We start from the raw sequence: 27502 nt of genomic DNA, 5'->3' as shown, positions 1-27502 counted from the left end.
AAGTGGAAGCAATGCTGTGCAACAACAACAAATAATATAATACAGAAAGTGAAAGTAAAGCAAAACAAGAAAAACGTTAACTTCGGCTGCACCGAAGCTAATGTACCCTTCACAGATGCATTTCTTTTAGTAAATATGTGTTCAGTTTGTATGGAAGCTATACGCTATAGTAATCCGATCTGAACAATTTTTTCGGAGATTACATTATTATCTTAGAAAATAACCTGTGCCAAGTTTCGTGAAGATACATTGTAAAATGTGAAAATTTTCCATACAAGAACTTGATTCCCATCGTTCAGTTTGTATGGCAGCTATATGCTATAGTGAGCCGATCTGAACAATTTCTTCCGATATTACATTATTTCTATGAACAATAACTCACACCAAGTTTCGTGAAGATACCACGTCGAATGCGAAAGTTTTCCATACCAGCACTAGATTCCGATCGTTCAGTTTATATGGCAGCTACATGCTTTGGTTAACCGATCTGAACAATTTTTTCTGAGATTACATTATTATCTTAGAAAATAACCTGTGCCAACTTTTGTGAAGATACATTGTAAAATGTGAAAATTTTCCATACAAGAACTTGATTCCCATCGTTCAGTTTGTATGGCAGCTATATGCTATAGTGAGCCAATCTGAACAATTTCTTCCGATATTACATTATTTCTATGAACAATAACTCACACCAAGTTTCGTGAAGATACCACGTCGAATGCGAAAGTTTTCCATACCAGCACTAGATTCCGATCGTTCAGTTTATATGGCAGCTATATGTTATAGTGGTCCGATATCGGCAGTTCCGACAAATGAGCAGCTTCTTCAAGAGAAAATGACGTTTGCAAAATTTCAAAACGATATCTTAAGAACTGAGGGACTAGTTCGTATATATATATAGACGGACAGGCAGACAGACGGACATGGCTAAATCGACTCAGCTCAACATACTGATCATTTATATATATACTTTATAGGGTCGCCGACGCTTCTTTCTGGGTGTTATAAACTTCGTGACAAACTTAATATACCCTGTTCAAGGTATAAAAATGTACAGAAAGAGGGAAAAAAGTATATAAAAGCAAGCACAATGTGTCAAAGCGCAGACACACACGTGTGAAAGCTATGCTCCTCGCCAACCCGCCGACTTACTTACGGTACAAAACAGACGCTGTTTAAGCAGCTATTTATATTAAGCGTACCTACCTACCTACCACAACAATTTTTTGCTGCAGACAATTATTCACGCCAATTTACGCACATTGCCACTGTATTTTTAGTTGCTTTGCTTCAACTTTTCTCCACTCAAATTAAATTTCCATTGAATTTCTTTATATTTTTTCACATATTTTCTTCAATTGTCATATAACATGACACATAAGGTGCTTTAAAAATTTTCTGCTTAACTTTTCTTGGCTTGTCACTCACTCCCGTCACCGGCCGCGAGACACACAAGAACGACGGTTCAGCTTTCGTTCGCTGCGAATACCGCAAATGGACTAATTTCTTTTAGTGAAAAGTAAAAAAGTAACACCCTTTTAGTATTTACCTTTCATTTGTTTTTTCCCCTTTTTCAATTATATTTCATTATGCGTGCGTATATGTGTGCGTTTGATTGTTGTAAACAATACCTGCGCATTGCCACCGCCTTTGTAATTTCCGTTGTTTTTCATACGCAAACACCGTGCATCCGGTTGGGGCGAAGCTTTTAACCCGGAGAGCTTTAGCAGAGACACATACCTTAATAGACACAGGGTATGCTGGATAGAGAATATTTTTAAGTTTTTTTTTAGATGATTAGAATATCAACAAATAGCTCTGGTGCATAGTTCCACAGAAAATTTACTGATACTGTTGAGTTCCAATATAATATAATATAAAAACCTAAATTCTGATTCTTATACACATTTTCGACTTTTTCACTGAGTTTCCGAATCAAGTTGGTTTCTGTTCTCATCTTCTTCTTTATTAGCGTCGACACTGCTTACGCGGTTATAGCTGACCTTAAAACAGCGCGCTAGTCGTCCTTCCTTTTCATTCTTTGGAGCCAAGGTCCATAAATCTTTCGGAGAACTTTTCTCTCGAAAACTCGTAACACCGACTCATTTTTTTACTTTTTAGTTTATAATACACGAGAAAAGGACTCGTAGAAGTGGCTCTAGGACGATTGGGCGCTGTAAGAGAGCCTGTCGGAGAGCCCTCTGCGGAAGCGTGTAAGGCTGCCACGAGTCCTGACGCCTTAGACGCATTCTAGCGAAAATCGCACTTCACTGGGGTATCTGAGAAAACAGATTTTGGTTGGACCGCGATCAGCAAGGAGTCGTTGTAACCACTTCTGGGTGCTCACTTTCCGTTGAACCATTTCGTTGATGAGATGCAACTGGGGGAGCTTCAAGAAGGCTGTATATTTTTCTTTGACCTTTTGGATGAATGTCACCTTACGCGTATTCGCGCACAATTAAGGTGTCAAGCAGCTGGCCCCCATTCACGGGAACTGCGTTAAGTTAGGCCATATGCCGAGGACCTAGAGACTGGATAAGGTTGGGTTTATACCGAAGTCCGAAAGAGCTTTCTCGTCAGTGCTACGGATTTCAAGCCTCGTTTCCTTTTTCAACGTTAGAGAGATTCATGGATCTGTATATTAGAAACAGAATACTGAAGAGTAAGCTGTTAAAGACCCAACATGCCTATATCGAAGGCAGGTCGGTCAACACTGCTTTACCCGATGTAGTGCATGGCTGGAGAGAGCACTTATGGATAAATAATTCGCTGTAGACACCCTTCTCGACATAGAGAGGGCTTTCAACAATGTGCGACCGGAGGTGGTAGTTAAAACCCTCGACAAGTTTAAGGTGGTATCGGACCTCAAGCATCTCATACTTATATATGAGTTCTTGAGTTCTTCTTTGCGACAGAACGGTCGCGGCGGAGTCCGGCATTGCAAAGATATCCCGGAAGGTCCATAAGGTAACCTCGAAAGGTGAGGTACTTTCCTCACTGATTTGGATCTTAGTAGTTAACGAACTCGAGAAATGATATGTCGGGTGATAGCCTACGCTGACGACGTTGTTCTTATGGTAAAATGAAAATTCCTATATAACGTGTAAGAGCTAACAGAAGGGTACTTCAATGTGGTAACCAACTGAGCGAATAGAAGCGGTTTAGCCGTCAACTCAAGTAAAACTGAAATGGTTTTATTTACTAGAAGGTGTAAGATCCCAAACGTGCCTCTCTTCTGATTCGGGCGTTCACGTCTTCAATTTGCTGACTAGGTGAAATACTTTGAGCTTATTCGTGATAGAAAGCTTTAATGGAGGAGCTAGGAAGGCATCGGTTGCTTAAAAATATGGCTTTGGAGGAGCTATAGGGGAAATGTGAGATGAAGTGATTGTTCAAGCCACGCTATATTCGTTTGGTGGAAGGCGCTTGAAAAGGACTACACCAACAATAGCACTTAGTGCCATTTGAAATACAGCACTCGTGGACATTGCCTGTAGGTGTGTGGCTGCGAAGTGTGAACTTTGGCTCAGTGAAGCTGGGTACGTAAAGGAGTCCGAACAAGGATGCGCTAATATTCTCTCCTTCTTCAACTGCATCCCGGGATATTTGGATCACTCTGGCACAGTGGCCACTCGTGGCGGCTTTTTCTCTGCTCACGACCAGGGTTATGTAGATGGAGAGAAATCGCTGGAGAAGAGGCGCTATGAGCATTTTCACGTATGGGTCGAAGTTAGTAGAAAAGGTTGGAAGTTGATTGGTTTTTTCTCCGTAAATCCGTAGCTTTAGGCTACCGGTCCGCTGTAGTGTTTTTCCGACAGAAGAGCCTGCTAGACGTACTATCACGAATTCCTTGCCTTTTTCGGGAAGCTCGCTAACTGTGCGCTCAATGCCAGTCAAAGAGTGTCTGTCCTCACTAAAAATAGCTCTTCATCATTACATTAGTCTGGTCAGAGCGGAACCGTTGGCAACTGCGAAGTCGATTATCTAGCTGGGTTGGAATTCCATTGGCGTCTTGCGATCTAGCACTAAGCCAATGGACCCCGCACAGGTCGATCACCAATTTATGTGCGACTACGAGAAACGAAAGAGATCTACTGAACTACTTGTTCTGAGCAAAGTTCATCTTGCCGCAATTGTAGGAGTTAATACTGGCGGTTACGCTTTAAATCTTGTCGGACACTAGTTTTCAAAGTTGGGTGGAGTAGAGTAGGGTGACTTTGTCCTCTTTTGTCCAGCCTTGGCACTACTAAATCTAAACATTTCCGTTGTCTTGCCTTCGGCAAACCTGAAGACATAGCCGAAACTGTAATTAATTAAAACAAATTTGTGAGGCTCAAAGCGCTGGTGAGATCCCTGTTAGGATCGACTTCTTAACCCAACCTTGTAGTACAGGTTGCATAGTAGTTCAAATATATCTATTGGTGTTTTAATACCACTGAAAATAGTTACGAACATACAAATGCACTGGCGAAGCTTATAAAAGCGATACAAGAATTGCTTTTCGTTCAAGGCCTTTACTTGAGACATGTAAACACCAAAACCTATTATTTGTACTTATTCTTTATTATCGACGAAAAATTATATGTATAACGCTTAAATTCCTTAGTGTTATGTAATATTATTTTATATTCACTCTGATTTAATGTAAATTATAAAAGATTCTCCATATATTCATTATCTTCTTTTACAAATTTTTCCGCAACATCAGTGGGCACTTGCACTTCTTTATAGTTATCTAAACCGATTTCCTCCTCTTTCCTGCATACGTAAAAAAAAAGAGATATTTTTATTACAAATTTTACAAAATTATGCTGTACAAAAATTACTTGATTAGAATATCAACGACGTTTTCACATGCCAATAGACACTCGGCATCTTTGCCGAACTTCGCTTCCCATTTGTGGTATTCGCGCAATATTTCGTAGACGCCTTTAGAACGCAAAACTTCTCGATAACGCTTCGTTGCACATAGCTGTAGCAGTGACTCTAAAAGCATTTTGCGCAAATCAGGATCTTCCTCACGTGATTTCGTTTCAGGTAAATACTACAAGTGTAAAATAGAAATATTTTTATTTATTATTCTTATTAAATGAGCAATATGGATTTCACCCACTTGTAGTTCCAGAGGTAGTTTATCATTTTCTTCATCGGTGAACTCTTCAGGTCCGCACAGTGGATATAATATCGCATGCAGTATGTCGTCCTTTTCGTTTAAAATAATATTATGGTAGACCGGATCGAAGCAAATATTTTTTAAAATACCTATTGTGCCACCACGACGAACAATATTTTCTTCATACGAAGCAAACGGTAATATCTTCTCGAGGAAATTATATTTGTCTTCACAAGCAATTTCACGACCTCTAGCAGTTTGTGTCAAATTACAAAATATAGCAGCTATAAATATAATTTATTTCGTAATTTGCATTTATGTATTGACATTTTGTCCACGCTTACCCAAATAATGCAGTTTCATATTTTGTTTGTTATAATCCAGTTTTGTAAAAGCTTCAAGTAATTTAGGTACCGTTGTGCTGTCCTTTTCCAATTCAACAATGATGTCTTCAACTAGTTTCTCACTACGTGTTAAATTGCTTAGCACCATTGTCCAGGGATCAGCTGTCTTTGAATTCTCATCGACTACTTCCTTAATTGCAGTTGCTATCAAAGGGAAAGCCTGTTCAGAATGTTTTAAATTAGACTAGCATATATTTTTTAAATAATTAAATTTCTTTACTTTCATACCGGATTTAGTGATTTTGCAATTTCAAACACCTTTATGGCGTCTTCTTCTTCTGCAGTTAGGTTAATGAGCGTTAATGCAGCATATTTGGCTATTTCATTAAATTTGTGGTCAACGAGATTAAAGACCGCCACCAGTACTTCATCATGTTGCAAGATTGCCTTTTTACCTTCAACAGAACCACTCAATGCTATAGAGAAAATGAGTTTAAATTTAAAAGTAATAAAAATATTTTTACTGTTCCGTAAACATACAGAGCACATGTGTAAGCGATATTGATATCAGGTCCTCTCTCTCCATAGGATTCATAAAATTTACTATGTCTTTGAGCATGGCTGCATATGATACTGTTTCTTGATTCTCCATTTTATTTTATGTATTTTTTACAATGATTTTAATTAAACCTTAATGCAAGATATAAAAAACAACGTGCGACGTGCAGCAATTAATCTAAAAACATAAACAATAACAAAACAGTGTTGCAAGTTTCGAGTTCTTCCCCAAATCCCTTCTTCAAAATTAAGTAAATTATTAAGTGGATAATTTGTTTAACTTAATTGTCTGCTTTTAAATCTTATCTTATTATTATTATTTTTTTTTAATTTTATTTTTTGCTTTTGGAACGCTGTTATAAAAAAATCGAATATGGCCTCGAAAAACGTTTACATAGGGAAATACCTAATTGGCCGTTCCTTTTTTTATAAAGAAGCAGCACTGCGGTTTACTTTTCTCAGCTGTGATCTTGCTGAATATGTGCTGAATACAAAACTCAGGGTTGCTTTTTCTAAGCAGTAAAAATATCCGTAGACTCAGACAAATATTCAAAAATATCTGAGTTCAGATATATATTTAGTTTTTTGAAATTTGATATTTTACGAATGACTGTTCTCCAGTATTTATCCGCGTGAGTTTTTACTATCTTTTTAAAGAAGGATTTTAAAATATGCTTTTGCTTAATTTTCTTTCTTTATTGCAACAAAACATCGCAAGGAGACCGAAGAAATTAATGTTCTTGAAGAAAACAAAATTTAAGGAAGGTCTATAAACAACAGATACTATAAACCATTCATCAATATTGCGTATGAATACGTTTTCCTAAAGGTATGGTTAGTAGCCATATGTCAATTAGTTCTGGTTAACTTAACCAAGACTTCTTCGTTTGGTAAAGTTCCCTTTTTTAACTCGTTTGTTTTGAGAAGCTGTTTAAATACAATTAGTTGGAATTTTTAGAATACATAAAAAACTTTAGTTGAACGGAATTCAATAATATCTGAGTCCTTCTGAAAAATTCCGCACTGAATTTGTCAGTTACTTCCAGTTTAAGAGAAAAATGAAGGAAAATGCTGGAGTCTCGCCACATGACATCCTTGGAAAGAAGTCCTTAGTGGAAAAGTAATAATTTGGGTATTTGTTTCCGGTATTTGGATGCATTATTGCTTCTTTATTTCCATTGGTTCGTTTGTAAAATATGAAGATATGGTAACACTAAGGATTTCTTACGTTGCAGACGTTTTGTTATTGTGTGAATAAATTGTATTGAACAAATAGTTAAATAACTGCATATAGTTATATAAAATCGTATGTTAAATAGATATAAATATTTTAAATATAGAAAAAAGTTTTAATTTTAGAAAAGTTTAAAGTGTAACAACTAAAGAGAAAAATAATGTACTTAAGTTTATGAACCTTAAATATAAATGCCTAAAAAATTATAACTTTGCTGCAGTATATTTTGCGGAACCGGAGAATCTCTATCTGCCCATATCCACTATAACCACGCATTAAGAGAATATGACTCTTTACTTTACCTAAAGCTAGTTGCCATTGTAGAGGCACAATGGAGAAACACCGCGACCGTCGCACCGGTTATCTAATTCATTTCATCGAAGAAAAGTTCACTATAATCTAACAGCGTATAGATTAAGTTAAAATATTACCTTATTCATTCTATAAACAATTTCACCTACAAAATTTATTGCAAAAACTGAACGAGGCTGGGGACTATATTTTAGTGTATCAGACAGTTGGCCAACTATAACCAAGCCAGCTTGAGAAGTTATCAAGTGACAAGTACTTAATATATGTATGTGAATCTCTTCAAATGTATGGTTAAAATGATTGTCGCCTTTAGTTGATAAATTACAAAACGGGCAATGTGACATTTCACATTCAACTCTTGACGTAAATGGTCGTCAAACGGCTGCATTCACTTTGGCTCAAAGAATCAACCGGTGCACGCTGTCGCTCGTCACACAATTTTTACGCGTATTTTAAGAAGTGAATGCCGACAATCTTCTGATTGTCACATATCCACCACAAGTAATTATGAAAGAATGGTTCAGAATATCATGCTTATTATGCATTTGCGGCTTCGTACACGAAATTCGTCCTTCAGAATCATACGTAACGGAATATTTGCTGAGCAGCAGACCAAATATAACACAGGATGAGGTATTTACACAACGTAACGTGTAAATTATCGTTCATATATCTTTTTTCTCAATCCTATATCTAGCTCAGCCGTAAAGTGTACCCGGTGGCGACGTATTCTTATCTGGCTACACTTGTGCTAATGTTTATAGTCACTGATTTTCTGAGGTAAGTTAAAAATGTACATATGTATGTGGGAAAACTGAAAAGTGTTTAATTAAAATTTCGAAAGAAATGCACTTGTCGGTATGAATTGCTGTTTAATCATTTGGTAATTGAGTTTTTAATAAGAGTGCTATGTATATACTTCATAGTAAAATAACAAAAATTATGCAACGTTAACAATGTAACGCCGCATACATTCGGTTTTGTATGACATTTCGTTTTTTTTATTCTATTTTGCCGCGTTTTTTCTTTTTATAATTTGAACCTTATTAATATACGAAGTTTGTGACACTCAGAAAAAACCGTGTGCGACTATGAAATATATGCATCACTCAGCATTACGAGCTGAGTCGATTTTGCCATGCCCGTCTGTGGGAGTTATGTTAACTAATCCCTCAGTTTTTGATTTTGAACTGAAATTTTACACACGGCCTTTCCAACAAAGCAGCTGCTTTCCCTCAAAGGAGAAGCACTATAGCATATATCCACCTTACAAACTGACCGATCAAAATTCAGTTCTTATATGGAAGGAGTAACCTTATTTTTCATTATTTTGATGATAAACGCACACAAAATAATTTTCTCGCAATTTAATTTCGTTTAAAATTTATGCAATTTGTTCAATATTTAATGTTTGATTAGAGACCATGTGCATATGTATGTATGTATGTGCTTGTATGTAAATAGCAACGAACAAAGTTATCTACTGCCTAACAAGACTCATAAAATGTTTCATTGGCAGTAATTTAACTTGTGAGGTGAATAAAAACAAAACGACAAATCTCTTTATCTCTTTAGGAAAAAAAAACTAAATTTTATGACTATTTACTCAATAAATTGCTAAACTATATACATATATACATATGTATATAGATTTATAGCTACAAATTTTTATTCATATATTTTGTATTGTACTTACATAGCTGCATACATCTACTTCTATATACTAGTACATATGTACATGTAGTTGCTTTTTATTATATGTATGTTAATTACATTTCATTCACGTCACTTACACATGATACATGCAATATTAAAAACATATTGTAATTTTTTTTGTTTTTTACTTTTTCATATACTTAGGTACAAACCCTTGATTATTATGATGGGTGCTTGCGGTACAATAGTGTCAGCTATGTTGATCTGGACCACTTCACTAACTGCTTTGCAAATAATTGAATTTTTGTACGGTCTTTACATGGCCTCCGAAGTGGCATATTACACATACATCTACGCTAAAGTGGATAAGGAATACTATCCTAAGGTCAGTGCTCATACACGTGCGGCCATGTTTCTGGGTAAACTAGTGGCAGGCTTTTCGGCACAGCTGTTCGTCAATTTGAAGCTTATGGATTACAAATCGTTAAATTACATAACATTAAGCAGTGAGTATGCAATTATAACACGATAAAACGAAGCTTATACCTTAAATGTGTGCCTTTTTATAGCACAAATCTTTGGGACCTTGTGGGCCTTCGTTTTACCAAATGTGGATAGAAGTTTATATTTCCATCGGAAGAATTATTTTGATAGTATAGAACCAACGGCAGGTGTTAACTCATCATCTACGGAATTGCAAGATGCTAAATCAATTAGCAGTCAGAATAGAGAAAATATAATACCGTTGGCACCTTTTAAGTTGCTCTGGTCACATTTCTATAATGCCTACAGCAATTTGAAGGTGGTACAATGGAGTATTTGGTATGCGGTCAGTTTGTGTGGTTATTTGCAAATCCTTACATATATACAAGTATTATGGATTGAAATTGAGCCGAATAAAGAGATTGCTTGGAATGGTGCAGTGGATGCCATATTAACATTATTAGCGGCGCTAATGGCTTTGGCAGCTGGTTACATACATGCTGGACGATTGAAGCCACTACAAAGTTTATTGGTTTTGTCCACTTTTGCCGCTATGGAGGGTGGCGCAGTTTTACTTTGCTGCTGGACGTCGAACATTTACGTCTCTTACGCTGCCTATATACTGTATGGAGCGCTTTATGCCTTTAGCATAACTGTAGCGAGGTAAGTTACTAATATCCATAAGCATACTTATGTATATAATGAATATATTACACATGCTTTTTAATAATGTAAGAATATGCATGATTATTCATTTGTTGACTTTTTTTCATATACAGCGCTGAAGTGGCACGTTATCTCGAAGAGGAAAGTTTTGGCTTGGTGTTCGGTGTAAACACTTTTATTGCGCTTGCATTTCAAACGCTATTAACAATAATTGTTGTTTCAAACTCTGGCATATCTTTGGACACGCGTGGCCAGTATACTGTGTACGCATTTTACTATATCGTGGCTAGCGGTATTTACTTTATCTCTGTGGCTGTGGAGTATTTTATCAATAGACGTACAAAAAATCGCACAAATTTAGCTGAATAATTTTTTTGTGATATTTATTAAAAAAAATGTTAACTAATATAGTTAGTGAATCGTAGATCTAAAGTGATAGTTTAAACATTTTAAAACTTTGTTTCGATTTTTTTAAGTATTTAAAATATATGTATGTATATTGTTTGCAAAACGAAGCACCGTTTTTCTGCTTTAGACTTAAAGAGACAGCGGATGCGCCGGCTAGGTCATGTTGTCCGGATGGAATCAGAGGAAGAGGAAATCCTCCACTCCATTAAAGAGATCAGAAGAAGAAGGACCTGGCTGCACATGCTATTTCGAATTGACGTTAAATAGCGAAAAGAAAAAACGTCTACACCAGTAAAGAAGACTACTTAAAACAAAAAAATTAGAAATTCAAAACATAAACTGAAAACCCTAACATGCTCTCGTACTCAAATGTCTATTATGTTAATTTACGACTTGCCGCAACAAAAGTCTTCGTGTGTGAACGACATAAGTACTCATACATATGCATATTTAGAAAAAAATTTATCTTCCCCCAACAACAGCACGAATCTGTGGGCATGATGTAATTAATTAACAAAGCGTGCAAAATAAATTAAATTGTTTTTAATAATTCATTGATTTTCTATAGACAGAACGATCCATTGATTGAATTAGAGTGGAGAAAGAGAGGCAGCGGTAGGTTGTAACGCCATATGCTAATGTTTGTTGTTGTTGTAGAATGTTGCTAAGTGGAAATTCTTGACCAAATAAAAATACTTACCCTTGTGTCCCGCTTACGTAGAACCGACTGTCATGAGTATGACTTCCCTCAATTCAAATTTTATTTATCATATAGTCGACTGTCGTGGAAATTAAGCGAGGGGTTAGTGTTTCAAGGTAAAAAAAAATACTTTTTTTGCGAATTTATTTCTTAAATATGGATTGAGTAGTTTTATTCGGACCTTTTGCACATTATTGAGCACCCTTTTGACAATATAGGATTCTTTTTTTTTATCAAACCAACTTTTTCAAAGTCCGAGTTCACTGCGATTTCAAAACTACTTGACCGATTCATTTCAAACTTTGTAGACATTTTTGACATATAAAATACCGCTCCTATCGTTTAGTCAATGTTTTTTGCATTAAGATTGTTTTCCAATAACAAAATGGCGGAATTTTTAGTAGAAAATAACAGTTTACACTTTAAATTGCCGCAAAAAAAAAATCTTATCAGAGAACGGTGGGGGAAAAATTGTTTTTTTCTCAAGACGTTCTGGGGGAAGCTCTGTTTCCGGCTTATGCTTCAATATTCCTGTCTTCGATACAAAGCCTGCTATGTTTCGCTTTATTGTACGATTTTATGCTGTTGTTGTTGGTGTAACGGGCACCTAATCCCCGTTAAGACGACAAGGATTAGATAAGTTGTACTCCACGTCATCTAACGGGAGGCCCAGGAAACGGCGTTTCGACGTGGTCGGGCCAAAGGAAGAAGGGTGACAGATGAGTAGGGTTAACAGGGCATGCAAAGAGGTGGCTAGTGTCATGCGGGGATTTATTGCACACTGTGCATATATTTGATATGTCAGGGTCTATTCCAGATAAGTAGGAGTTTAGCATGCTATAGTATTCAGGACAAAGTCTAATTCCCACAACGGCCGGTTCTACGTTCCCGGAATTTATTTCGGTCAAGGACTGTCATTTCGAAGATTGTTAAGATCAGTAAGTCTGTACGATTCTATCACTCTCATCGTCTCCTTTAATCCAAGAGCATTAAAGCAACCTAACAACGCGCTTGGACTAATAGACGTTTCTATAACTTTGCTTCTTCCCATTGCAATTGCTTGGCACTCAAAAAGTAAACGCTTAGCTGTCGGGGTCATAGAATAGATCGTTTTTCGTCCACCAAATTTCCATTTTTGGTATATTATAGCACCGTCTGCAGTGACCGATTGTTGCAACCATTTTAGCTCGTCTCTGTGGAGAATATAACCTGTCTGAACCTTTCCTGATTGTATTCTACCCAAACTCATACATATCCCATACTAATGATGACAAGGTTGGCTGTTTTGCTTGGACTCGTTTCGGTTCGTCTTCGATTTTTGTGTCACAATTGCTGACTTCCACCAAAAAGCATCGCATTGATATTTCCAAAACTGAAAGAAACGACGATTGAGGAGATAAAAACTGCATTGAAGGAGGAGCTAAAGAAGATCAGAAAAAAATGATATTTTAAGTGCTTTGAGGATTGGAAAAAACGCTGGCAGAAGCGCGATATATCTGGGGTGATTACTTTCAAGGGAACAAAATATATGTATATTCATGACTTTTTGAACAAATCTCGTACTTTTCTCTTTTTACTTCTTTGTCCTTCGGAACGATTGTTAACTTAGAAGTCTCGGTAATCTCCTCAGTGTATTAAGCGAGTTTTAACGGTTTTAAAATTAAACAAAGCAATTAACTGAAATATGTTAAATCGATTCACAAGAGTTGTTGAGATACTCTGATGTCTCTTTGATGCCAAACGTCGAATTTCAAGCACTGTTTCCGTAACTTTTTGATGATATCGTCTTTCACCTCTGATAGATAGACGACTCGCCTGAGACAAGTTTTCGATGACTTCAGGAGCTACATGCATGATTTGTGCCACTCAAAAGTTGTGTTCGGGACAAAGTAGACTTCACGAAACGCTTAGAAGATCTACGCAGTTTCTCCTCCATTGTCCAGCCTTTGCACGACAGAGGCTGAAAAATCTCGGAAGGCTTACCTTCGGCAAACCCAAAACATTAGCCGACTCAATAAATTTGTGGGAGGCCTAAAACATTTTCTCGATTTGCAATGGTCTTAGGTCCAATATATAGGAGCTTTTAAGTACCAAAACGGATCGGCGTTCTTAGCTGTCCAAGAGAGATCTCTGTTAGGCACGACCTCTTAAACTAAGCTAATCTGCCTCTGCTCTTTTTTCTATAGTGATGGAAATTGTAAGGCAATACTAAAGCCTATAAAAAGCGCCAAGGAGGCCAAAAAGCCCTACCTCTCAACTATTAACTCAAAAGCAACAAAAACTGCGTGACTATTTGGTTATTTGTCGAGCCCTAAGGAGGTTACGCTAATCGCCATATGAGACCTGCCAGGGAGTAGCTCATAAATATACTATGTTTGTATGTACGTATATTAATTTGTATATACATACATACATACATATATGTCTTATTTATACAAATGCAACATTCGGCGCACCTCAATGCCCAAATCATTGAATCACCTATAATTTTCCATTCAATTGTCAAATATGACAAATGACAGCTTTATTGCTTGAAGTTATTTATGGTCCGTTATATTTTGCCAACAATAAAGAGCAAAACTTTCCGAAGACTTAAAAGATTTTAGTGCAAATAAAAAGGCCAAACAACTTGCCGGCCGGCGGACCAGCGCCAACGTTGCGCACACCGTGAAGACAACAACGCCCAAGTGACAGTCACCAACTAATGACTTTAAGTTGCGTTGAACTTTCTTGAAATTCTACTTATTTTCGTCAAAAGCGCGTACTTTTTTGAGCAAATGCGTAATTGTGTTTAAAATCCATGAAATTTAATTGCCGATACTTAATCGTGTTGATTCCAATGAACACAACAACAATGTGCAAAGCAGTCAATTGTGCAAGCAGACGCTGCAGAAGATGCTGCCGAAGGCTGGGAGAGCTATGTGCGTAATCTCAGAGTGGGAGCAGCAATCCGAAATTAATTCGACAACAAATCAATGAGGCAAACAGTGTGTGGTTGCTTTCATTCAACTGTGGCGAGTCAATAAATTAATTAAAGCGCGACGAGATAAAAGTAAAATCAAGACACATGTAAGGAAGGAGAAAGTTCGGGTGTAACCGAATATTTTATACTTTGCCACTTGCAGCATAATTTTTAAGAAATCTTGTCCACTATGAGCAAGAAATAGTAAGACTTTGTTCATAATTTGAAAATTCTTGATTATTTTCAAAATCTATGTCGTCCCCTCAAAGTTATACCCCCATCCCCCATACACATATGTACATACTATGTCAAGGTGTCTTCCAATCCTCGAAACAGTTGTTAAAATCAATTGCCGGAAAGCCTTCAATGCGCGTAGCGATTCATTTTTAATGTCCTCAATTGACTCAAAAGAATTTTCCCGGAGCGGTCGTTTGAGTTTGCTGAAAAGTCTGGAGTCACACGGAGCTAAATTTGACGAATACGGTGGTTGCGGCATGATATTTGTTGAAAATTTGGCGAAAAACTCACGAAGAATCAATACAGTATGCGACGGCGCATTATCGTGGTGCAAAAGCCAAGAGTTGTCGGGCCATAATTTCGGTCTCTCTTTACTAACAGCTTCGTGCAAATGAGCCAGAACACTCAAATAGTATTCCTTGTTGACAGTTTGGCCAGTCGGAAGGATTTCGGAGTGCACCATACCTTGATGATCGAAGAAAACTGTCAACATAATCTTTATTTTTGACCTGCTTTAACGTGTTTTTTTTTCGGCTTCGGCGCACCTTTGCTAAGGTATTCGGCCGATTGATCTTCTATTTCCGGGTCGTAAGCATAGAAGCAAGACTCATCGCCGGTAATAATACGTTTCATGACATCCTGGTAGGCGGAAAACATTGTTTCACAGACGTTAACGCGACGCTGGTTTTTTAAAAAATTTAGTAATTTTGGAAGCCGTCACTCGTCTTAGGCCCAAATGGTCTTCCAAAATGGCTTTCACAGATCCTGCTGATATTTCAGCGATGCCAGAAAGATCTCTGACTGTTAATCGTTCATTCTCAAGCACCAATTTATTTACTTTATTGCTATGTCGATCATCAGCTGATGTTGATGGCCGTCTTCTACGTGGTCCGTCGTCGTTGCGTTCTCAACTCTTTGGAATTATTTACTCCAATAAAAATCACCTGCGCGCGACATGGAATTATCACCGAGGCCCTTTTCCAATATTTTCAGTCATCGTAAAACTGGCCGAAAACACTTTATGTACTTCCGAAAGACAATGGACGGGGCTATGGCGGCTAAATCAAGTTTTAGATCGATTTTATCCATTTTATGTATACTGTTACAAAAAAAGCACGATCTCTTAAAGGAACACGTGTATCAATAAGATATATCGATTTTTACTCAATGCACAGATAGACGGACAGACGGACGAACAGACAGACAGACATCCGGATTTCAACTCGTCTCGTCATCCTGTTCATTTATATATATATAAAACTATATATAAGTTTTTGTAATTGAAGTAATTTCGAGGAATGGTGCCCAGTTGACAGTCCTTGGCTGGATAAAAATCCAGCTCCGCTCCGGTTACTTAGACCCGACTGTCGTGGGAAGTCCACTCTGTTCCGTATCAGTGATTCCGACTGGGCAGGTTCCTGAGCAGCAGCTTCTTGGAGAAAAGAAAATGAAAGATACGTGTAAAGTTTCAGATCGATATCTCAAAAATTACTAGCCCCTCAGTATGCGTCTATACCGGTAATGAGCTTGCCCGCTCTGCAGCATCCACCAGCATGGTAGGACCGGAACCTTTCATAGCGGTGGGTCCCCACACCTTAAAGGAACAGTTCCGCAGTGATAAAGCAGTGGGTAGGGAGATACATTGGCAACACCTTCCAGGCTTGCGGCACGCAAAGTTGCTGATGAATGGTTATAACCTCAAAAGGTTTAAAATCATAATCAATCTCCCAAGAGATAAAGACAGGCTACTGATCGCCTTCTACACCGGCCATTGCAAACTCAAGAAGCACTTATTCAACATGGGCCTAGCTTCTTGTGCAAATTGCCGGTTCTGCGATTTGGAACCCGAAACTCCAGAACACCTGCTAATGGACTGCACAGCAATCTGTAGACGCAGGACCAAGGCCCTTGGATCCATGTTTCTAAATAGGGATCACATCGCCTCAATAGCATCTAGCAGTATATTGGAATTCATCAATTTGCTGGGGCTAGCTGAGACGCTGTGAGTCAGGAGAGGGCACAATAGACCCTAGGTTGCGGTGCAATCCTCATTAATTTATCTATCTATCTATCTATGCGTCTATACAAATAGGCGGACATGACTAAGTCGACTCAGCTCATCACGCTGCTAATTCTGAAATACACTTTTAAGGGTCTTCGACGTTTCCTTATGGCTGTTACAAACTTTGAGGCAAACTTAATATACCGTGTTCAGGGTATACATACACTCATACGTACCTTACTGCCCGGGCATCTGTAAAAACCGAGCGCTGCAGCCTTCACCTTAAACGGAGTAAAACAGGGCGCTCCAATAGCGCTGAATGCAGAAGTGTGCAAACAACTACAACAAATGTCACAAAGAGCAACAATGCCTGGAATATTGACAGCAGTTGTTCGGTGGGTGCTTCCCGGCGCAAGAATAGTAACTTAAAAAGGCTGAAAAAGCACAATATTTTGTTTGAATGCATTAAATTTAAAATTTTTGCGGTTTTGTTGTTGTACATTCCTGCATTACATAAGCTGATCGAAATCGGTGTGAAATGCTGAACATACATACATACATACGCTTATAAATATAATTATTTTTAAGAACAACAAGTGATTCATTAATTTGCGTTGTTGCAAATTGTTTAGTTTAGTGGATAATGAGAATAACGGCATATTTACCGTAAAACAATTAAGCGCAATTAACATATTTTAAATATAAAATACATTCTTTTATGGTTTCTGAGGTAAATCACACGAAGTAGAATGCTTCAAAATTGATGTAAGTAAAGGCTAAGTTCAGATGGCGCAAAGCTGTTATGACCTAGGACATAGTATGTAACCAGAAAAAGGTTAACTTCAGTTTCACCGAAGTAGTTCGATCCTAACAATTTGATTGGAGATAGTAGATAGTTGACCTGAACAATAGGTTCGGTAAGTTGACTGATTCCTCAGCATGGCGAGGGATCTCATTTAGACCCTTACGTCCTCTAAGAAGCCAAACGAAAAAAAACGCCTGTAGTTGGATGTTGTTGTTGGAATGGGTACATAATCCCCGATTACATAAGTTGTTGTCGACGTTATCCAACGGTAGGCTGTTTAGACGGGATCGGACAGATGATTAGGGTTAGCAGGGCATGCAAAAAGGTGACCAGAGTCATGCGGGGACTCATTGCACGCTAGACATATTTTAGATATGTCGGGGTTCCTGTCCAATTCTTACAACACCCGCTTAAAGGGCTGTTATTTCGAAGATCTAACCTCATTTAGATCGGTAAGTCGTGTAATTGGATCTCAGCTACCCGTAAAAATGCTCTGCACCTAACACAAATCAGCTTAAGTGTTTATGTCTTTATTTGCTATATCACCTGGATGTCTCGAAAGAAAGATCCGAGATGTTTTTGTCTTGAACTGGTAAAGGCGGAACATTCGAGGAGATAGTGTAGAGACAATTCTTTTTTATATTTTTTGCATACAGCTGGCAACTGATAAGATAGTGACCAGTTAAAACTCTTACAACCATTGAAAGGTGGCCTAGCTGCGAGCGAAGAGTTCCCTAAACCTCTAACTATTTACCCTGAGCCAGAAGGACCTACAACTGCTGGTAGCTGACTAGCGATCATTGTTGGAATAGCTGAGACCCAACAGTCCAGTAGTGAACCGCTAGAGGCCAATGGAGCTCTCGTCCGTTCTCATTCCGCAGATATTGAGACTGAAGTTGTACTTGTCCTAGTAGCAAGCTCATCAACCTTACTGTTTCCTGCAATACCGCTGTGGCCAGGCATACAAACCAGCCTAAACATAATATAGCTCGATGCTAGAGATAAGGAACCTAGTCATCTTGAACTTACTACTATCAGAGTAGACTTGGAAATTTTGCTGTCACATAAAAAGTTTTTTTCCAAAAGAACTTCAATTTAATTGTTTCATATGCATCCGGTATCAGGATCTCAGCAAGTTAATTCAGAGCCAAGTTTCAGCGAGTTATTTTAATTTTTACTAAAGTTAGCTCTTGCACGGAGAAATGGACAGATGGATTATGAACGGACGATCAGACAGAAAATCATCAAGATTTTAATTCGTCTCGTCATCTTAATCTTGATATCTATCTCTATTAGTTTCAGGCGTTACAAACCATCTTTAAGTGAACAAAATTATTATACTCTGTAGTAACATGTTAAGTGAGTATAATAATATATTATTTTAGAAGACTCGCGGTTTTAATGTTACAAATCGAAGATGAAATAAAAATAAATGTATAATTAATGTCACACCCAAACAGACAAGCCCCTCGAACGAAAATGGGAAGGCTTAAACACCTTAGGCTTACTTTCCCTTAGAGATATGATGCAGAGACCTCAACTGAGGTTGAGACCTGACAAACCTGCGAGTAACCTTCACGAAGATCTGAAATACCAGTAGTTTTAATGTAAATATATATATACTATATATATGACATATTGGTTAAAAAAGTTCACTGAACTTTGAGGTGTGACTCAACGTGGATACATGAGGTAAAAAATAAGACTCCAATAAAAACTTGACAATAAAACACCAGGTGACACTCTCGACCAACAATTTTAAAGTTATGAATCCTATCAATAGTATCCGGCACTTCAAAAAAGAAGCCGCCTCTTTAAGAAATAAATTCTTGATTTGCCTTAAAAGTCCTCAACTTCCTTGCTCATCGACTTGTTTTCTAAAATTAATTAATACCCACACTCAAAGTTAGTAAATGTGGCTGGAACGGAGTCAAAAGTTTGATCTAAAATATGACATTTTACGCACAAGCGGCTCTCATTCACCGCATAAAGAAAATGAAAGTAAAAAAAAAGCTCCGTTCAGACAACATTACCAGTTCAACTCGTTCGTAGGTCGTCCGTACAGTTATAAAACGTCAGTTTACAGAGTGGTGACATTTGCACACATACTCCAGCCGCCCACTTTATGATATTACAAATTGATCGTGACTTTTGCATCAGCTGTGAGTTCTGCGACCGAGCGTAACGTGATGTCATCATCAGCACATTCTTGCCGTAACCTCGTCGCTCACGTTATTTTTAAATCTCTTTTGTGTGTTACTAATTTCACTTAAGAAACGTGGTAGTGAGTCGTCGACATCGCATTAAATTCATATCTAAATAAGTATAATCCGGTTAGTAAGCGTTTGAAAGGAATAGCGGTATTCTTTTACCGCAAATTGTACGGAAGAAGTAGTTTCCCAGTAGGAAAAAGTTCGAGAAATGATAATTTGTAATTGTGAATTGTAGAACTATGAAATCAGTCGAAAGAAGAAGTCTTAAAAGAGCAGATAGTTCGTCCTCTCATGTTATGGAATGAGAAACTCTTCGTGCTCTCGTATTCGGATAATTTACTTTTATCCATAAAATAGAAATTATGTCATAACTATTAAAATACTAGGTTAAATAGATAAGTTTATATAGTGGCTTTAATCTTTGGATAATATTTTGCTCTACAATAAAAGTTCTAGAGAAAAATTCTATCAGATCTCAAAACAAATGAAGGTCTCACCGCGCTCGAAGTCTTTATAGTATACAGTTTGGCAGTAATGCTCAGACCAAAAATATTTTTCGCCACTGGTGAGCTCTGGAAGTACTGCGACTGCCAAAGAAAGGCAATGTCATCGATGATGAAAAGTCTGTTCACCGATATTAGGGCGAAGGAAGTATTAACTGAGAATCTCAACTTTGTTATCTGTATGAAAGCGTTCATTTGGTCGACATTTAATGTGCAAAGCTTCGGTGAGGGAATCTCCACTAAATATGAAATCAGATAGTTAGAAAATGGGCAAATCCAGAGGTAAGGCCACCAACAATCTACAACTGAGGTCCTTGCTATAGCGAAAGCCACGGAGCTGGCCTCTAATGCACCTACAGGCAAATCCAGAGTCAACATCTACGTAGACAGCCAAGCAGGCAGTAACCTCGTACCGCATATGGGCCACAAGTGTCTTGGGAAGCTGGGTGGCAGTGGAAAGTGTTGCCAGAAGTATGCAATTTCACTTCTACTGGGTGCTAGGCCACAAAGGCATTGACGGCAATAAAATAGTGGACGAGATTGCCGAGAATGCTCTACGGCTAACATCCGAAAACGTGATCAACACTGGAAAACCCATGCATTGTCTATACGACGGTCTCGACAGAAACATGGTGAAGAAAATTAAAGCCTAATAGAACGAGCTACCAGGGGGCAAAACTGCAAAAGTCATGTGCAAAATGCTAGATCAGAACTACACAAAATTCCTAATGATGGGAATACTAACCGGCCACCGTCTGGTGGCAATACACGTCCGCGAGATGGCGCTTGCAGATCGAGAAGACTGCAGGAAGTGCCTAGAGCAAAGCACCTGGGAAATAATGGAGCATCTTTTGTGCACTTGTTCCGCATTGGCGAGACTGCGCTGAATAACATAACCGAATCTGACCGAAATAAGGCCAAAACGAAATACCTGCTGCCATCAAATAAACAGTTGTCGCACTCGCGACTTGGCTCCCACGTCATTGTTGACAGTCATAACATCGAAGTAGTAGATAATTTCGTCTATCTTGGAACCAGTATTAACACCAACAACAACGTCAGACTCGAAATTCAACGTAAAATAACTCTTCGCAACAGGTGCTGCTTCGGACTGGGTAGACAGTAGGAAAAGTTAAGTTCTCTCTCGACGAACAAAGACCAAATTCAACAAGTCAGTCATCATTCCCGTCCTTCTATATGGTGCATAGGCTTGGATGATGCCAACATCGGATCAGTCGACGTTAGGGGTTTTTGAGAGAAAGGTTCTGCGGATTTGTGGTTCTTTGCACATCGCATTCGATGAAACGATGAACTGTACGAGATATACGACGACATTGACATAGTTCAGCGAATTAAGAGACAGCGGCTACGAGCTACGCTGCCTAAGTCATATCGTCCGAGTGGATGAAAACGCTCCAGCTGTAAGACTACTCACACGCAGTACTCACCGGGCGAAGCAGAGGAAGTCCTCCACTGCATTGGATAGATCAGGTGGCGAAGGACCTGGCTACACTTGGAATCTCTAAATGGCGTCAAATAGCGAAAAGGAAGAACGACTGGCACGCCAATAAAGAAGAGTCGGATTCCACTATGGCTTGGAATAAAAGCGGTTTTATAATAAAACTAATATAATATTGATAAACAGCAGTAATGACTTCGACTCGTCGGTTATTCTTGCTGTGTTATTATGTCGTGATGTTTCGAAGACCAGTAGAATTTTTTTCCATTCCGCTTTGGTAGCAGAAGAGATGATTAACAATGTTTGTATAAGAGCTGTCGCTTGAAGTTTCTGCATCAAGATACACAGCTTAAAACGATTAGACAGAAACTTTCGAGAAGATATATATACATATTATCTTAGTTTGGATGCTGAGTATCGCTGATAATAAAATGTTCTCACGCTAGGGCATTCTACATTCGGCATCGGTAGCACAAGTTCCCTACGATGATTTTTATATGAATATTTGCGGCTAAGATATTACCTTAACTTTACTTTAGGTTTTATTGCGTATACACTCATCTCCGCGCCTTAATCTTAACCCTTAGTGAAAATTTGTGCTCTCAGAGTCATACACAATAAAAAGAACCCTTGTATCGTATTTTAAATTGTTAAGCCGAAATGTGGTTGGTGTTTTCTTTAATAAAATGCCACCTGTTGAGCGCCAGCATAAGCCAACTTCCCACGATAACGCAAATGCGACGCAACGTCCATTGTATGATGTCATCCCGCCGGCTGTTTAATGTGTTGGGATTCAACCTCTAAACTAATTGCGCAACAACTCTAATTACAAGCGACTATTTTTAATCACTGGAATGAGGAGTCGGTTATTTTCCACACCCATCGGCGAAGGTTTAACGAGGGCGTTTGCCAGCCTTCAAGCCCTCCACCGGCAATATTTCCGGCCGGCGGCGTATCGCGCGTGTACAATGCTCTTAGAAAAATAGATAATAAAATACAATAAAAAATTCTAATTCTATTATTGCCAAATGTGAAGTCAATGTAAAAAAAATGTAAAAAATTGTAATTTGCGCTGATCTACGTCACGTCAGCCAGTGATCCAGTCGACAAGTTAGAACTTTTTGCTCCACCCAACCAGTAATCATTCAAATTCATTGAGCAAATGCGTAGTAATTCTCGGAAAAAAGTGAGCCGGGGTGACTCCCCTCCCAAAACCCAGTACTCTAGTGAACTAAGCGTCGATTTTGGTTGAAAGTCAGTGACTACCGCACGTTCTAAATCATTTCGGCGGTGTTAATTGTTATGCAGCGTCGGTGCGCAGTCGCAAATGTTTTACGAGTAATAACAAAAAATACTGAAATTAAAAAAAAAAAAAAAAAAAAATAAAAAAAGTCACAAAAAATAAATTAAATAAAAAACACAGTATACAAAATCAACGCTTTAAAACACAACAACAACAACAATTTAATATTTCATGAAATTTGCATTCAACACTCATTAAATGAGAAAATCTATAAAAACTGCTGCGCCAACGGCATATTAATTGCGCATGCGCGCACGCCGTTCAATTTGTTCTACAAACCGAATATGGATGGTTTTGGCTTAGCCGGTTACGCTAGTTGCGTATGGAAAAACCCATAAGCGTATTGCATTCAAAGCTTGGCGTCCAATTGCGGTTTTTCTCCGAACTAAAAGATCGGCCGTTCGGCTGTGCCGTTTGCTCCCGGGCGACAGTGAAAATATTAGCATTTAGCTAGTCGCCGATTTTTTACGTGATCTCAATTGCTAAAATGTTTACGGGCGCTGATAATAATCATTCATTGCGTATGTGGTATTCCCACGTTGTACGTTGTTGGCCACAAAGTTTTACCTTGAAAGAGTTTACATTTCAACTACTTTTCAGCAGATGAGTAATGAAACTCTTAAAATAAAGTTAAGAAATAATTTTGAGTACTGCAGTCAGTTCAGTGGAAAATCGAAATATACCTTTTAAAGCGCCGAAATCAATAATCGTTGACCATCCAGTTCAGTCAAATAAGTTAGTACAGACCGTTACCATCAAAGCTGGCTCACAGTTTTCAAAAGTTCATGGTTCTTAAGTTTCCGCTTCTGCATTACCCGAAGACAGTTCGGAACGATCAAATTCAAGATGTGGGCGCACATAAGCCAGAACACTCGAATTGGTTAGTTGCGAGAAATTTATTTACTCATTCAAGTGAGATCTGGCTTTATTCTCGAATCATAAGTTATTTGGGGTGCATGGCATTTTCCAGCTTTTCTGCAATAAGCAGGACAAGTCTTACTGGGCCACCTTGTTTGGCTGCTGAAAGATATTCTCGCAATGGCGTATATCTCTGAACCAAAACGAATTACAGAGGTAATATTTATACCTGAAGTAGGAAGGAACAACTATTCACTGGTAAACTCCTTAATTACAATTAAAATTTCTTTCTGCCAAAAATCATGAAAAAGATTACATATTACGAAGTAAGGTCGAAGGCGCACAAATTCGCACCCTCACCATCCATCCCTCACCAACTAACTGCGGAAATCCAAACTTCGCTGGACAATGGAGAGGTGTGCGCTATTCTAGACGATATGCGCCTTCTCACGAAAGTATAACAAAAGTACTGGAGAAGAGGAATGTGGTAGCATCAATACGAGACCACTGTAAGGTAAACTAAGATCCGTCTAGGTACGACAAGAGACAACCACCCCCCAGGGTGGTGTATTTTCCTCGTTATTATAAAGCCTAGGCGCGATTGAAGTTCTTGTGCTACTAACCAATAATGTCGTCAAGATTTGCCATTACGGCTGGACTAAACATCAACGCGTAGGAAACGGCCAAGAACCTCCCTGCCAGGCCTAATGATCTTAACCCTTGGCGGCAGATTTAAGTTAGAGATGATTGGTTATGATATTGGATAATGCACCTTGGATTCAACTCTTCGGAAAAAAGAAGAATGTAAATCTAACGCAAAGTACTGACCATAATCAACCCCCTCTGGCATCGCTTGGGTCTGCAAAGTTGTTAAAAGATGGTTACAATCTCACCAGATTTAAAAGCATAACCAACTTCCCACGAGACAAATTGCGGCTACTTGCGTCATTTTATATTTGGGTATAGCCTCTTGTACAAACTGCCGGTTTTGCGACATGAACTCGGAAACTCCCGAGCTCTGATTCTAGTAATCACATCAATTTGCAGACTAAAGGATCAAGGCCATTGGATCTATGTATCCGAGAAGGATCACAGCAACAAATAGCACCCAGAGACAGGATCTCTGGAATTTATCAGCAAAAAGGGCAAATTGGGCTTTTGTGAAAGTTTTGACACAAAACGGTGAGAGCAAAAAAGACTAAATGTCGAGATACATGCGTCGTAAAAGCTTCAGTAAACGGAAGACGCGTCTGCAACCTTCCCGGACGTTCTTGCTCTGCATTGCGGTTAGTCTCCATACCATAAAGGAGTTGCTCCAAAAAGTAAAGAGAGTATAGCTAGCGCAAAGTACTGGCATCAACCCCCGGCATCTTGAGCTCCTTAATTGCTGTATTATCTTTAGGAAGAAGACGTCGGTTTTTTTTCTTCGATATTTTCTTCTTGTGTCGACTCGTGTATCGATTATATAAGTAGCTTCTGTTTCTGCCTACAGCTTCACAAGTATCGTCGAAGAAAGCTGCACCGTGGGAAAGAATAGCCTACATTGGCCGAAACAGCGGATGTATTTCAATATTTCACACTTTTTTCCATTAGATGTTCACTTGCGAACTGCTTAGATATCTAATTTACTTCCTCTACAGGTGTTGCATCGAATATATTTTTTGTACTTATCTCTTATTTATTTCCTAAAATAAGCAAGCTTACTTTCATCCAAATTCAAATAAGAAAAAATTTCGCTCTTCAGTTGCAAAAGCATTACTCTAAGCGTAATTTTATCTGCCGACGGAGGATATCGAACATCTGCTGCTGATGCAGATCTGCAGATATGCTTTCAGCGTTTTTTTTTTTTGCTTTAGAAGTTTCGCTTCATGTTATTAGAATACTGGGCGGCATTTTTTGTTTCGTTCAACGGACCGCACTGGTTCTTTAATGCTTAACTAAGAGTTTACTGCTCAGTGAAGCTGTCATTCGATATGCGCCTTCTCAAGCTGGATGCGTTGTGTGGCTGCGGCTCCATTACTTTCGGCTACACTTGGTTTGATGATGTCTTATTTCCCTACTTCCTTTCTTATTTGTACGAAGTTAGTTGACATTAGCGGACTCACAGGTGGTAGTCTACAGCTATAGTTACATATCACTATATATGTATCCACTGAAATGGCTTACATCATCGATTTCGTCGTAAAAAACATTAGCTCGCTGTCATCACAAAACTTCGACGTCATTGTTGTTGAGAAAAAAACACGAAAAGTTTAATTAAATAAATGCGTCATGTTGTCTATCGACTCTACGGGAGCCCTATCACATCATTCTGTTTAATATTGAGAAATTGAGCAACAGTTTTAACCCTGTAATGTAAATTGCACAAAATAGGGGAATCTGGGTTGAATTTGGCAGTTTTTAATTTTTCCAATATCTCTTCGAGACTTCAGAAAAACGGGCACCAGAAGTCTAAATAAATATTCGACTCCCATTTAAACTATTTATTGGCACTCGATATAAGAGACTGTAGGAACATGACCGGAATACTAACTGGTCACTGTCTGGTGGCGGCACACGGACAGTGGCGCATTGGCAAGACTACGCTGTAAGCATCTGGAGTCCCCATGGTATGATACACTGGAGGAAGTATCGATATTGAGGCCGCAGAGTCTGTTAAAATTCGCGTCAAGCGCAGGCACCCTAAAGGATGACTACTTCTCTTGGACCCAGGATCTGAAATTCATCTGGTAAAGCAAAGAACCAAAAAAGTTATCATAAAAGATAACAAAGCTAGAAGCCGGTTTTCCGGACAGTCAACTAGAGCTTCGCCAGTGTTTTATCCGGCGTGGGATTGCCAACCTAAGGACAGTCTTTTTATCTCTTTATTTGCCAACATTGAAGTAGCTACTTTCCAATTTCATTACAAATAAAGCCAATCTTAACACGAATGCGAAACTTTCCACCGTACATTCAAAATTCTTATCTTTATTTAACGTCTTCAGAAGTAGACAGACTGAAACTATTTGAACTCGAGTTGAAATCGCTCGACAGATACGACGCTCTTGTGCTTCAGTCGTATTATTCAATTCAACGGGCGGCACTCACCAGCATATGTGGTACACTAAGATCCACCTCAACCATGGCGCTTAACGTCGTCTTGTACATATTACCCGTAGACATCGTCGGAAGGTGTATGGCTGCGAAAGTTGCTACCAGACTCAAAGAGTTTGGGTTCCTAAAAGAACACTTGTGTAAACTCTCAGAAATCCTCACTCACTTTGATTTCAAACCGGATCACTTGCTTGGATCATGGAGTCGCCAAGTCGAACTCTGGCCACTCCTTCTCTACCCATGTACCGGCGAAGGAGTTGTGGATGCGAAGAAGTCATTGGAGTAGAGGGGCAGTGAGCTTCTTTAGGGATGGACAACAAGAAAGCATTTAATTTTTAATATATTTTTTTTTGGAAATGGATGTTTTATATATATTTTTTTTTAACTCAAAGTAGTCAAAAAAAAGATTTCGCTGACTAGCGGCTGTTCAGTGTCTTCCAGACCGAATGGATTATTATTGTAAGCTATCGTCCCCATTCAATTTCATTAAAAAAAAATGGCAATTTATCTTGTTTTTTTCGTTAAAAATCGTTTAAAAAAATATGAAAATATTTTCGAAAATAAACAATTCTGGTAGGAACGATAACTATAAA

The 27502-nt window shown here is 38.4% G+C and overlaps 2 protein-coding genes and 1 long non-coding RNA gene across 3 annotated transcripts in view; 1 reads left to right on the top strand and 2 right to left on the bottom strand.

The window, feature by feature from the left end:
• Nucleotides 1-1484, bottom strand: part of LOC126751755 (uncharacterized) — a 47976-nt gene extending 46492 nt beyond the window's left edge. The window contains exon 1 of the long non-coding RNA XR_007665919.1: nucleotides 1211-1484. This is a non-coding gene — a long non-coding RNA (uncharacterized LOC126751755). The remainder of the gene's footprint in view (nucleotides 1-1210) is intronic.
• A 3058-nt stretch (nucleotides 1485-4542) lies between these two features.
• On the bottom strand, nucleotides 4543-6303 carry LOC126751742 (protein HGH1 homolog). Its single transcript, XM_050462250.1, has 6 exons — nucleotides 5998-6303; nucleotides 5746-5933; nucleotides 5458-5677; nucleotides 5114-5397; nucleotides 4827-5044; nucleotides 4543-4758 (listed from the first exon to the last, which is right to left on the bottom strand). The coding sequence occupies exons 1-6, from the start codon at nucleotides 6107-6109 to the stop codon at nucleotides 4650-4652; spliced, it is 1131 nt and encodes a 376-aa protein (XP_050318207.1). The 5' UTR covers nucleotides 6110-6303; the 3' UTR covers nucleotides 4543-4649.
• A 955-nt stretch (nucleotides 6304-7258) lies between these two features.
• On the top strand, nucleotides 7259-10881 carry LOC126751737 (thiamine transporter 1-like). Its single transcript, XM_050462244.1, has 5 exons — nucleotides 7259-8194; nucleotides 8259-8341; nucleotides 9422-9723; nucleotides 9787-10363; nucleotides 10480-10881. Exons 1-5 carry the CDS (start codon nucleotides 8069-8071, stop codon nucleotides 10733-10735), a joined length of 1344 nt encoding a protein of 447 aa, XP_050318201.1. The 5' UTR covers nucleotides 7259-8068; the 3' UTR covers nucleotides 10736-10881.
• The last annotated feature ends 16621 nt before the right edge of the window (nucleotides 10882-27502 follow it).

Source organism: Bactrocera neohumeralis, chromosome 2 (genome assembly GCF_024586455.1).
Source record: "Bactrocera neohumeralis isolate Rockhampton chromosome 2, APGP_CSIRO_Bneo_wtdbg2-racon-allhic-juicebox.fasta_v2, whole genome shotgun sequence".
NCBI lineage: Eukaryota > Metazoa > Arthropoda > Insecta > Diptera > Tephritidae > Bactrocera > Bactrocera neohumeralis.
The sequence above is the reverse complement of the archived record's forward strand: the minus strand, read 5'-3'. Positions and strand labels throughout refer to the sequence as shown.